Source organism: Corythoichthys intestinalis, chromosome 18 (genome assembly GCF_030265065.1).
Source record: "Corythoichthys intestinalis isolate RoL2023-P3 chromosome 18, ASM3026506v1, whole genome shotgun sequence".
Lineage (NCBI taxonomy): Eukaryota > Metazoa > Chordata > Actinopteri > Syngnathiformes > Syngnathidae > Corythoichthys > Corythoichthys intestinalis.
In genome coordinates, this window is record NC_080412.1 from 8,237,668 (window position 1) to 8,251,148 (window position 13,481).

General features: G+C 37.7%; 1 protein-coding gene across 5 annotated transcripts in view; it reads left to right on the forward strand.

The window, feature by feature from the left end:
* Positions 1-13,481, forward strand: part of arhgap32b (Rho GTPase activating protein 32b) — a 232,415-nt gene that overhangs the window by 193,719 nt on the left and 25,215 nt on the right. For all 5 annotated transcript variants that reach the window (XM_057820954.1, XM_057820953.1, XM_057820955.1 and 2 more), the window contains one exon: positions 6,554-6,656. In XM_057820954.1, coding sequence (XP_057676937.1) covers positions 6,554-6,656 — 103 coding nt within the window. The remainder of the gene's footprint in view (positions 1-6,553; positions 6,657-13,481) is intronic.

Consider the following 13,481-nt stretch of genomic DNA (forward strand, 5'->3'; position numbering starts at 1 on the left):
TAGCACATTTATATTTTGCATTTTGTTTTCTTATTGTACCGAAAATGAACCGAACCGTGACCTCAAAACCGAGGTACGTACCGAACTGAGATTTTTGTGTAACACCCCTAACCGTCGTGGTCAAAATTAGGGCTGTAGCTATCGAATACTTTAGTAATCGAGTAATCGACTGAAAATTCTATCGATTAATCGAGTAATCGGATAAAACAAATATATTTTTAGGTGAAGAGCAATTATAGATATACATGAGAAAACAAGACATTTGATCATTTTCAGTCAATCAATGTCTTTATTTTTTATGTATATTGTTGAAAACAGCGAACAATTGCATCTCAGATGTAACTAGAATTTAAAAAAAAGACTAATTCACTGCTTTCACTCAAAAAACCTTTAGATCTTATTTTAAAAAAATATATATATGTATATATATATATATATATACACACACCTAAAAATGCCTTTACGCTTGATAACAGACATCACTTAAAAGTTAGGATTTTCCCCCACGTTTTTCAATTGAATTTCTATTTGTGTCAAGCCATTTTTAAGTTCTAGTTAAGGGCCTGATAGGATTTTGAGTTTTTGCACTGTTCAAAATAAATGTATGATACAGGCTGTATTGGAGCACATTAGGGACTAGTGCTACTTGGTGTTTTATCCAGCAATGACTACTGAGCTAAAATTGATAGTTAGCATTATTGAGTTTTTATTTGACACCCTTATCACTCCACAACGCTATGTTATGTTAAAGCCTGTATGTAAGACACGTTAGCCACGCATCGAAAGTGGTTTTAATTGATTGAAACCTAGCCCTCCGCAGGGCTAACGTAAGATGAGCTAGTAGTGACATTAACGTTAATCTTATATATTAGCGCTTAGCGCTCTTTATTAGCGCTTAGCGTTCTACTGCTTTAAGATGGCGGCTGTTTGCTAACGCTGCCCAGACGCGGCCTAGTCTGTCATTGCGCATCTAGTTCAACATACATGTGATCTCTATGAGACTCACCAGACGCTAGCTGCAACTAATGTAGCATGTGCGGGCTAGTATTTAGCAACGTCGGCGTCGTTTGTAGCGGTTGTCGGCTGCAGTAAGTTTTTTTTTTGCTTCTTCCTCTACGCACGTGACATCAGCGCGTTGTCCCGCATTAAAAGTAGTCCGAGCAAAACATGATGCTTAGAGCTGTCAAAATAAACGATTACTCGAGGTGAATAAAACTACTCGGATCAGTTTTTAAACTCGAGTTACTCGAGTTGCTTGAGTATTCGTTTCAGCTCTAGTCAAAATTACATGGGTCAATTTTGAAGAATTTCGGTAACGGTAAATTTTCGGTATACCGCCCGGCTCGAGTAGAGGTACCACTGTAAATCCTCCTATTGATTGTAATTTGATGTAGATGAGCCAAAAGATAAGCATTTCCTTATTTGTGATTATAAAATACAGCCTTACGAGATTCTCTCAATATTGGTGAATTTAACGAGGTGGCGAAGTGCTACGTTAAGTAAGTAGCTAATTCAGCTACATTAACCATATGTAATAATACGACTTTATTCCCGTACTAACAGTGCAACTTTTTTCTCGTACTAATAGTACAGCTTTAATATCGTAGTTTGAAGCTTGACTATAGACTATTGACTATATAGACTTTTTAATAATGCAAATAAATCTTTTCACAATTGCAAATTGCATTCATTCATTCTTGTTGTTCCTCTTTTCTACCAAGGAATGCCAGCTGGTTTCCTTAAAATACTGCTCCCCTCTCCCCCGAACCATCAGTCTTGCTATGTGTGGAATTTGTCTGAGCAGCAAGTGTCATCCTCTGAATGTTTGACCTCTGGGAGGCCTGGGAATCTTTTTATACCTTATCTTTAGTATTTACAAAACTCTGATTAATGACTTGAAGTGCAATGAAATTCACTCTCCCTCACTCATCAGTAATATCGTATTCATGGTTGTTGCTTGGGCACTGCCCAAAGAATCTGAGTGCTCCAGTTCCAAACGAGTTTTGCTCCTACGCTGGCAACGTAACCCGAATTTCCGCGTAAATCTGATTTCACTGTCAAAGTCTAAATTTACATAAAAATACTTACAGTATATATGTAGCAGAGGTGGGTGGAGTAGCCAAAAAATTTACTCAAGTAAGAGTAGCGTTACTTCAAAATAATGTTACTCAAGTACCAGTAAAAGTAGTCATCCAAAAAATCTACCCAAGTACAAGTAAAAAAAGTATTAGTAAGTAATGAGTAAAGCTAGTTTTTGTTGACGAAAACTCAAGACTTATTTCGTCTAGTTTTAGTTGATGTTTACTAAAAATGTTTTTGTCCGTAAAATAAATAAAAACACTCGAAAAATAAATTAATAAATAAATGTTTTCCAACTTTTTCGAATGAACATTGACAGATGAGCACACTTGGTGATGAGATACACTGAGCAGGAAAACAATGAATCATTTTCAATTAATTACAGTACAACAACCTGGACGCCATGAACTGAATGTAAAAAAGGTTGTTCGAGAGTTTAAGAGGACACTTGGCGTTAGCACTAGCCTAATGCTAACGCGAATGCCATGCTAAAGCTTCGAGTTACATTTAGTGTGTGATGATCACTCAGCACAGACCTTTAAAGAGCATATGACACGAGAAAAAAAGTCTTAAATGGCATTATTATGTGAATTAGAATCATATTTTGAGACGATTCGACTATATACAACAATTTAGCAAAGCATATATGACGAGAAATTTGTCTTTTAATCTGCCGGTTAGCCACGCCTACCATTATAGGGCTTTAGCGTCCCCAACAGGTGGATGACGTCAGCGGTAGACTGGGCTCATTGGTTTTACTTTTCAGCCCATTGAAGGGGAATTATTCAGAACGAGGAAAACGCGACGAAGAGAGCCGCAAAATGTCATTGTTTCAGTCTCTCTACTCCAATATTTTTACAGGATATTCTTTTTATCCAAGTATTTTTCCCCAAAAGCTATATAAATGGCTTGAGAAGGACCAGTCAGCCCATCAAGGGGGAACTATTCACAACGAGGAAAACGCGACAAAGAGAGCAGCAAAATGTCATTATTTCTGTCTCTTTACTTCAATATTTTTACAGGATATTCTTTTTATCCAAGTATTTTCCCCATTTGCTAAATAAATGGCATGGTCATGATAACAGTCTTGTGCTGAATGGAATATGAAATAATAAAAATGCATTTATTCAGGACGACATGGCAAAATTACTCCATAATGGTCAAAACTGTCCACTTCACCTTTACTGTCGCACCTCCCGAACGATATTTTATGACACCTAAATCGGACATATGTCATTTCCCATCCCAGGCTTCGGAGAATGTAAACAAACCAGAAGGCGTGACAGCTAGCCGACATGCTAACCCGAACCGAGTGATGTTTCAAAGTCTTCGAAGCAGAAAATCACACATAACTTGCTTGGATTATTTGACATGACGACCCGGTTGTCAATTGCCTTCGCGGATCGGCAAACCGCCCGGCGGAGAGCAATTTACAGTTCGTTCCCCGGAGGAGGGTGGCTGGAGTTGTTGTGCAGCTAACATGCTGCTGCTAATGAGCATTAGGAGAGCTTTTTACGTGCCTATCAATGATCAAACGTAAGTAGTCCTTTATTTAAAGGAAGTTTGTAGTGTTTACTTTGTAATCGCTGTATTCGTATTTGACATAATACAAAACAAGATGTTTACTCACTTCCTCGTAGGTCCAATGGTCCCACAGTAGTAGAGCTTGGCCAATATCCACGGTGAATGGGAACCTTTTGAAACTCCAAAAAGGCGCATACGCCTCTCCCTCATACAGAATGATTTTTCTGCAGCCGTTTGGCTGGCGTGATGCGAAAAATAAACGTATTAATCCACCAAATCAGCTGAATCCTTCGTCCTCATACACAACAGTACACTGTAGCGTGAAGAGGACGTCTTCTACCGTACACGTCACAGCGCCCTCCTCCTCAATGCAAGACCGAAGCCGGAAGTCACTCATTTTCATGGCGCGGGATTCAAAAAACTAAATAAAAATAGCGATCGCTTCCACACACATCCAAGCGGTCCATATCATTCAGGGGCATAAAATACCGCGTGTATTATGAAATAAACATGCTTTTTCGTGTCACAGGCACTTTAAAGGGTAAAGCAACATTGCATAATCTGTCCTGCCAAGAAAACAAATCTTATCATGTGTGTCTGGAGAGTAGAGAGGACACAGGTTGGGGGGGGGGGGGGGGGGGGGGGCTTCATTTGTGACGCAACCAGATACTGCTACGATGTCGGCTAACCATACATCAAATGTCACACACCGTGAACAATTGCGCATTTTCGTCTCGTTCTCGTCTGGTCTCGTCAGACGAAAACTGGCATTAGGCTCGTTATGTTTTAGTCTCCCAAAACACGATTTTAGCTCATTACTGTTTTGTCATCGTGATGAATAAAATGTTAATTGATGAAATATTTTCGTCATAGTTGACGAAAACAACACTGACTCCAAATAAACTCTTCAAAATCGCTCCTAATCCTATTTGCAGTCGCTGATACGGAAGTGTGTAACAATTGTCATTTTCGGTGTGATGTCGTAAAAGAATCCTGGGATATATAGTTCTCCACGGTGCTTTCTGATTGGAAAAAGGACAAGAAAAGACATAAAAACATGGTCCATGTAGAGTTTTAATGCTTATTTATGAAGGCTGGAAAAAATCATAATTAGCATTGCACCCCTTTTATTTGATCTATTGACATCAAGCCAAACCAGGGTGAAGCTCCACCTCAGCACTTTCGAGATGAGGGGTACCGCAAGCGCGTGGGTGACGTCATCTCCAAATTACAAGCTTGCAAGATGGCGCGCACACAAGGGGTGTGACAAAATATCGAAATGGTGATATATCGTTATATTTTGCATCCCAAAAGTTTATCGATACGCTCATGCCAAGAATCGAGATATTATTTTAAAAAGATATCATTGTTTAAAAAAAAAAAAAAAAAAAGAACCAACAAGTTGCTACCAAAATCTTCCACCATAATTGTGTCTCTGTTAACTCTATGGCTGCCATTTACGGCGCTCGACGCCCAATCCACTTAGACTGGGAAGGGCGAAGGAACGTTGGTTCATTCGAAACCAGAGCATTCACAGTCACTCTTTCCGATTTTACAGGTCACTTTCGGTTCATTTCAGGGCATTTACAGGTCACTTCCTGCTGAGTTTGAGTCACTGCCTATTCATTTTGGAGATTCCCAGGTCCTGTTCTAGAACCCAAATTCAACAGGAAGTGACTAAAAATCAACAGGTAATGACCTGAAATTGCCTCAAAATTACCTCGTTGCCTGGCATTGGCTGCCACTGACGGCCATAGACGTTCAATCCGTTTGAAGTGGGAGGGATGGCAGAGAATGAACGAATGTTCATTCGCTGCCACCCTCCCAGTTCAAATGTATTGGATGTCTACTAGTGATAAACTTACAGCAGAAGGATGAAGTTGTTTTTCTTTGTTATTCTGTTTATTAGTTGTTTTGTAAAATATCCTAGAATGATTTCCTGACCAATGTAGCGATAATCGTTGTATCGCCATTTCGTGAGATTGTTATCGTGAGCTTTGAACAGCAAATCTTATCGTATCGTGAGATACCAAGAGGTTCCCAACCCGAGCACGCACAGGACGTGCCAGTGGGCCTGACGCGATAACAAATTTTAGTGTGCGATAATTATTCTAATAAATTATTGCTATATGTGATATTATTGCGCCCCCCCCCCCATTTTATTTAACCAATTTACAATAACATAGTGAAAATACAGTATATATTAATAGATCAAGTACACCCATTTAAACGCGATAAATATTTACTCTTAAATTCAAAAATACTTTTAAGAAATCACAACTAAAAACAATAGACCATGCCTCTTAAGTAAAAAACAACAATATTGATACCGCACAGAAACACAGAATAAACAAAATGTGTTTAAAAATTTTTTAAAAATTGCACTTAATAACTTAAGCATTGAGGCAAATGAAAACTTTTCCCGTCATAGCTTCTGCAATGGTGTTCGATAGGGATGCAACAATATAGTTAAGTCATGGTTTTGTACGATTTTTGATGCGGGGGACACGATTATCGATCCGATTCAATACATTTAATGCTCTGTAAAAAAAAAAAAAAAAAAAAAAAAAAACAATTATATTTTTTGTTTCGTTTTTTTGGTTGTTTTTTTTTTTTTTTTTTTGCTAACGAACAAAAATTAAATTGCCATTATATAAACATGCATTTTAGTGCATAATATTTGTGCTTACTTCTTACTGATCTGAAAAAAAAATTGTATGAAAGTGCTGAGAACAATCTTTACTGCGAGGCGATAAATCGCAGCGGAAAAATTACCGCCTTCATATTTATTTATCGTGTGATAAATGGAATTATTGCATATTGCGACAGGCTTACGTGCCGGCGCGTCCAACAACTTTATAGGGTTAACATTCTGTGCATTCTGTGGAGACAAGGCAAATATTTACAAAATGCGTGAGTGTGTGATGACATTCTATTTTTCTGTCTGCAGTTCCCCAGGTCCTCAAGAGCTGTACCGAGTTCATCGAGAAGCACGGTGTGGTGGATGGCATCTACCGCCTCTCTGGAATCGCTTCGAACATTCAGAAATTGCGGTAGGCGCCTCATTGAATTATATAAAGCAGCACGTTGGGGTGTCTCCTCTGTTTAAATATACAATGAGGAGCAGAAGTATTTGCACCCCTTGTGATTTTGCAAGTTTATCCACTTAGAAAATAGGTAGAGGTGTGATATTTCAATCATAGATGCATTTCCACTTATAAAGACATAACCACCAAAAAAAAAATCCCGAACTCACACTGTATGATTTTTCAATAATTAATTTGTCATTTATTGGGGTTCATAAGTATTTGTACACCTGAGAAAATCAGAGCTAATATTTAGCGCAGAAGCCTTTGTTTGCAATTGCAGGGGACATTGAGACCCTACGAGGAAGATCTTGCATGGAGCCCCAGTCCGAGAGAGATTGACAGTCATGTTTAGCTTCTTCCATTTTCTAATAATTGCTCCAACGGTGGATCTTATACTAGTATGTGGATCTTAAATCACCAAGCTACTTGGCAATTGCCCCGTAACCCTCTCCAACCTTGTAGAGGTCTACAATTCTGTCTCTGATGTCTTTGGACAGCTCTTTGGTCTTGCCCATGGTAGCAGTTGGATTATGACTGACTGCAGGTTGCACAGGTGACAGTAATGACCTCGAACGGGCGGTGGGTGGGTTGTAACTCATGTTTTTTTTTTTTTTTAAGCTAGACTGACAATTCTTTGAGAGTCATAATTATTGCTGATTCTCAGGGGTACAAATACTTATGAACCCCAGTAAATTACAAAAAAAATTTTCAGAAAACCATACAGTGTGATTTTGGGATTATTTTTTAGTTTATGTCTCTATTTGTGGAAATTGATCTATGATCGAAATTTCAGAATTCTACCTATTTTCTAAGTTGGTAAAGTTGCAAAATTACAAGGGGTGCAAATACTTCTGCTCCTCACTCACTGTATGTATATCTATGGAACATGACTGGAACGTGTTGTGTATGTGTGGAATAGATAGATCACTGGTAGGGCACAACTTCCAGAGGGGGAGGCGTCAGTCGTGAACGAAATGGCTTTTTAAATTAGGTGTAGGAACCTTTGGGTATCTCACAATGCAATACAATTTTCATGATAACAATTATCTCACGATATGGCGATGCATGAGTCAGGAAATCATTTTATAATATTTGACACTACAGCTAATAAACAGAAAAGCAAGCTCTTTTCGTCCTTCTGCTGTGAATTGAAATCTCTAGTAGATGTCCAGTCCATTTGAAATGAGAGGGTGGCAGCAAATGAACATTGGTTTATTCGCTGCCATCATTCCCACTTCAAAAGGATAGGACATCTATGGTTGTCGGTGGTCGCTAATGAGTTAATTTTGGGACATTTACGTTCATTTCCTCTTGATTAGCAGTTACTGAACAGGAGGTGATCCGGGAATGTCCCAAAATGAATAGGAAGTGACCTAAATGAATTGGACATCAAAGGCAGCCATGGAATTAACATAGACACACTTTTAATGGAATATTTTGGGTTCCTGTTTTTACCAAACAGTGACACCTTTTTAAAGCGATATATCGATTCTTGGCCGGATCATATCGATTATCTTTTGGGATACAATGTATTGCGATATATTGCCAATTCGATAAGAAAATATTATATTTCTATGTAATATTTGGTGCGTGTAAATGTCAAATCCCCGAACAGACCACTACCATAAACATCATTCCCCTGTGACTTTCTGTAGTCTGAGTTCCCTTTAAAAATCTAGAGGTCGACCGATAAGGGATTTTTAAATGCTGATACCGATATCATAACATTTTTTGGGCTGATTGCCGATATCCAAAGCCGATTTTGTAAGCCAATATTTGAGGCCGATATACTTTTTTTTTTTTTTTTTTTCTTTCCAAATTGCATTTACAGCTTGAAATTTACAATGATGACCTGAAACTTAAAGGATTCATTCGGTCTAGTGCTTCCAAACCAATGACCACATGATTTTCAAATAATTAAACCCAGCAGGATGTCACGATGAGATGTAAACGAGTGAGAGTTGAAGAGGATGCTCGCCAAGCTAAAGCTAATACTAACGCGAATGCTATGCTAATGCTACAAGTTACATTTAGAGTGTAAGAATACGTCAGTGAACACTTTAAAAGGCTGAACCATTATTGCATATTCGCTCATGCAAGATAAAAAAATATTACATACCTTGAACAATAGTTACAAAACAGGCAAGCCTGAAGCTTCCTGTAGCAGCCTGCCTTCAAGCTGCTGCAGGGTCCTTCCAGAGCCCTACCGTCAGTCAGTGGCGGCTGCAGTTGCCCACACAGATGCCTTTTTAAAATACTTTTTTATTAGCTTTTTTAAAATTATTGTTAATCGACTTTTTGTCCGATGTTGGAGGGAAAAAAGTCAATATATCAGCGCGATATATCGGTTGACCTGTATAAAAATCATTTTCAGTTTATTTAAACGCAACTAATCAACAAATCTAGACACCCCTTGACGTTGCTCTGATCCAAGTTCTCTTGCTTTAGAGGACATCTACTGACTCACATGGCTCTGATGAGGCTGGGGTGCATAAAAATTTTAGAGAGAGCTGGAAGAGGTTAAGGTGTGTGTGCTGGCTGCCCCAATATTTGAAATAATCCTGTGATCTTGGAATATTGCTTACTGCCAGGTATCTTAGGACCTCAATAATTGAGTAAGCTTCAGTTGTGGTGGTTGGCCTTAGAAGAACCTCACCAGCTCCTTTTATCTTTTTGGTCACTACTCTTTGACAGTCTAAAAAGTAAATTTACGATATTAACTACTAGGAGTGTGGCAATATATCGAAATGGTGATATACTGTATCTAGATACTTTGTACCCCAAAATGTTCTTGATATGCCCCTGCCAAGAATCGATATATCGTTTTTAAAAAAAAGTGTTTGTTAAAAAGAAAAGGAACCAACACTAGGCTATCAAAATCTTCCGCGAAATAGTCTCTATGTTAGCTCTTTGGATGCCATTGACGGTGCTAGACGTTCAATTCATTCTGACGGGGAGGGGCGATTGAACGAACGTTTTTATTTTTGCCAGAGATGCCCAGAGTGGCTCTACCAGTTTCACTCATGAGACGTCGCCACATTCATCACAGGACTCCATTATACCAATCAGATGTAGCAATACAGTCACATGAAGTCGTATGATCGCACCGGCCTGCATTACGTCTTTAAACTAGAGGTCTACCTATGTAGGATTTTCAAATGCTGACGCCGATACCGATATCTTTTTTTTAAAAATTCAGCCGATTCCTGATATCCAAAGCAGAGTTTGTCAACTGTTATTTCAGCCCGATAAGCAACATTGCGTATCCTCTCATGTAAGATAAAACAAAAAATGTTAAAATATTTACAAATCAGGCAGGCTTGAAGCATCCTGTAGCAGCCTGCCTCCGAGCTGCTGCAGGGTCCTTTTGGGGTCCTTCCGTCAGTCAACGGCAGCCACAGTTGCCCACACAGATGTCTGATCAAAATCCTTTTTTTATCAGCTTATTGTTTCTTGTTAATGATGTTGGAAAAAAGTCCATATGTCAGCCTGATATATCGCACGGCCGATATATCGGTCAACCTCTACATTAAACAGCCTTAAACAATAAACTATTTCACATAGAGTGCTGCCATCAAAATTACTTGAAATCCCAGATTTCCAACTCTCTCCCAGCTTTTATGTGGCAATAATATACCACAGAAAACCAGGGATATAATTGTTTTTATTTCATAGACGGAAATATTTTCTCCATTAGAGGGCACTCATGCTCATTGGACGGGAGATGTTTTATTTCTGTAGATTTTTGTAGTCAGAATTTGGTGATTTTCGGGTATTTTTGGGCCCAATATGATCTTGTAATAAGTTATTGTATAGTATAATTCCAGTTCATATCGATGACGTTGTGCTGAGAAAATAATGATAATGGTAAAAAAAAAAAAAATCAATCAAGCAATCTGGCATTGTAAGCTGGTCCTCGCTATTCTTTTCACTGAATACTGTTTTTACTTGTAGAATTGAATAGAATTGAATAGCTCTTTATTGTCAGTATACCGTTATACAATGAAATTGTGGAGCATCTCCCTTTACAGTGCAGGACAAGTAAAAAATCTCGAAGTGGCTGTCAAGAATAAAATTATAATATAAATAAATATAAAATATGTATGAGGTAGTCCTATGTTCATGCAGTGCAAATAATTGCAGTGACGTAGCAGTAGTTGACATTGAAGGCATTGAATATTGCACAAGTAAAAATCTTGAAAGTGGCTTGCAAGAATAAAGTATAAAATTTAAATAAATATAAACTATGTATTAGGTAGTCCTATGTTCAGGCAGTGCAAATAATTGAAGTGAAGTAGCAGCAGTTGACAGTGAAGGCATGGACTATTGCAAAATAATATTGTACTTGAGTAAATTTTCTTGGATGACTACCTTTACTTGTGCTTGAGTAATATTATTTTTAAGTAACGCAACTCTCACTCGAGTAAAATTTTTGGCTACTCTACCCACCCCTAGTAGAGAGTGATTTGTTACACCGCTGTCTTGTTTATACGGAGCACATGAGGTACAGCTGCGCTGTGTGGTAAACAACTTTACCATTCACATTTCTGCTTAGCTACCAATGCCAGGAACGCGAGGCTCAATCACTCAAGTGCAAGAGAGGTCAAATGAAAATATAAATTATTAAAAACTCCATGAGGTTTGATTATCGCAGCAGTAAAAATCACAACGTCTATGCAATGTAGGTTAATCGTTCCGCTCTAACCTGTATATACCTGTTTTTATTGTAAGTTTATTTATGACCTAAATTTCATACCTCGCCCACAGTTGTGTGAGGAGGTGCTTTTATATGGGACAAACAAATGTGGCATTTAAAGTCCTCTTATTACGTCACGAGGTACTTCACAGAATTTTATTGATTGTACTTGATTGTAGATATTTACCATTCAGGAGGCCGAAATCCGATGATAATGGGAGTCCACTGGCTTCCGTGTTTAGCGCCCTCGCGCTCCCTGCCGCTTGTCCACTCGCTCACCCTCCTACTCGCTCCATGTTAGGTTGAATTTCTGCGTCAGGTTTGAACTTTTATGGTAAAAGCTCCCCGGAATCATGTTCTTCAGGACTTACTTCCTCCTCTGACCCACGTTGCATGATAAAGTAATGAGTCTCGACTGCTATTTTACATTGAGTCCAATGGAATCTGCCGGGATCCTACGTCACCGGTTTTAGCGATTCAGAAGCAAACCGTTACAAAAAATATTTTTATTGCACAATTTCAATAGTTCTGGATCTGTGTGAGTCTTGATAATTTAATTCAATTTAATACGTTTTGAATAGTCTCTCACAAGTTCAATCACTTAATTAGTGTGGTAAAAAAATATGATGGGGGACTTTGTCTTGCATAAAAGAAAATTATTAAATAACTTTTTTTAAATTGGTTTTTAATTCTAAAAGATCAAACTGGGTAAAACAGGATAAAACTGAGCTTCAGCTAGTAATAAATAGTTTTGATTTGTTTGTAGTGCTGCAACGATTTAACTATTATATAGAGTAATTGGATTAGAAAAATGCTTGGAATTCCATTATGCTGCTTCGATTAATCATTTAAGTAGAGTGACGTTGCAATGGTTTGTTTTGAAAGTGATGTACAATAGGCTCTTTTAAGTCTTTTAAGTACCCTTAAATACATGTAACATGTATTATATGTCATATTGATAAAATAAAGATATTACTTCCTTCTGGTAAAACTGATCACACTAGGGCTGCAGCTATCGAATATTTTAGTAATCGAGTAATCGACTGAAAATTCTATCGATTAATCGAGTAATCGGATAAAACAAATATATTTTTAGGTGAAGAGCAATTATAAATTTTAGGGCTGTCAAAATTATCGCGTTAACGCGTGGTAATTAATTTTTTTAATTAATCACGTTAAAATATTTGACGCAATTAACGCACATGTCCCGCTCAGAAAGTATTCTGCCTTTTGGTAAGTTTTACAGCAAGGCTTTTTATGCTGTCCAACAGCGAACTCTTGTGGCCGCTTTGCGACATGGTTTATTGTTTTCTTACCAGTTCATTATGGCTGCACGACGTCTTGGGCTGATAATGTTGTGCTTATATGATCCTTGGACAAGATTTGTCCGTAAGTATGGTTGTTGTAAAGAATGTACATATTATGTTAGTAAGCGAAATGTTATATTTTTTGTATGAGACGCTTTTTGTTTATGTTTAATGAACCTGTATAGCGTGCTAAGCTAACGTTGTTGCTAATGCAATGCTTGTGTACTTTTATTTTGTAGTTTTACGACGGTCTAAAGAGGACAATGGTTTTAGGCCATTTTATTAATAAATCTGATGAAAAAGGAAGAAGAATTATTAAGGCGTCGTTCACTAGCTGTCTAGCTTTGGAAAAAGTAGACGCTTCGGAGTGAGGACAGCATAGACAGATTTAAATGACGGTAGAGTGAAATGCCCACTACAGTCCTTATGTACCGTATGTTGAATGTATATATCCATCTTGTGTCTTATCTTTCCATTCCAACAATTTATTTTACAGAATATATCTATAATTTACAGAAAAAAATATGGCATATTTTATAGACGGTTTGAATTGCGATTAATTGCGATTAATTACGATTAATTAATTTTTAAGCTGTAATTAACTCGATTAAAAATTTCAATCGTTTGACAGCCCTAATAAATATACATGAGAAAACAAGACATTTCATCTAATCTTGAGCCATTTTCAGTCAATCAGATGTAACTAGAATTAAAAAAAGACTAATTCACTGCTTTCACTCAAAAAACCTTTCGATCTTATATATATATACCTAAAAATGCTGTTAC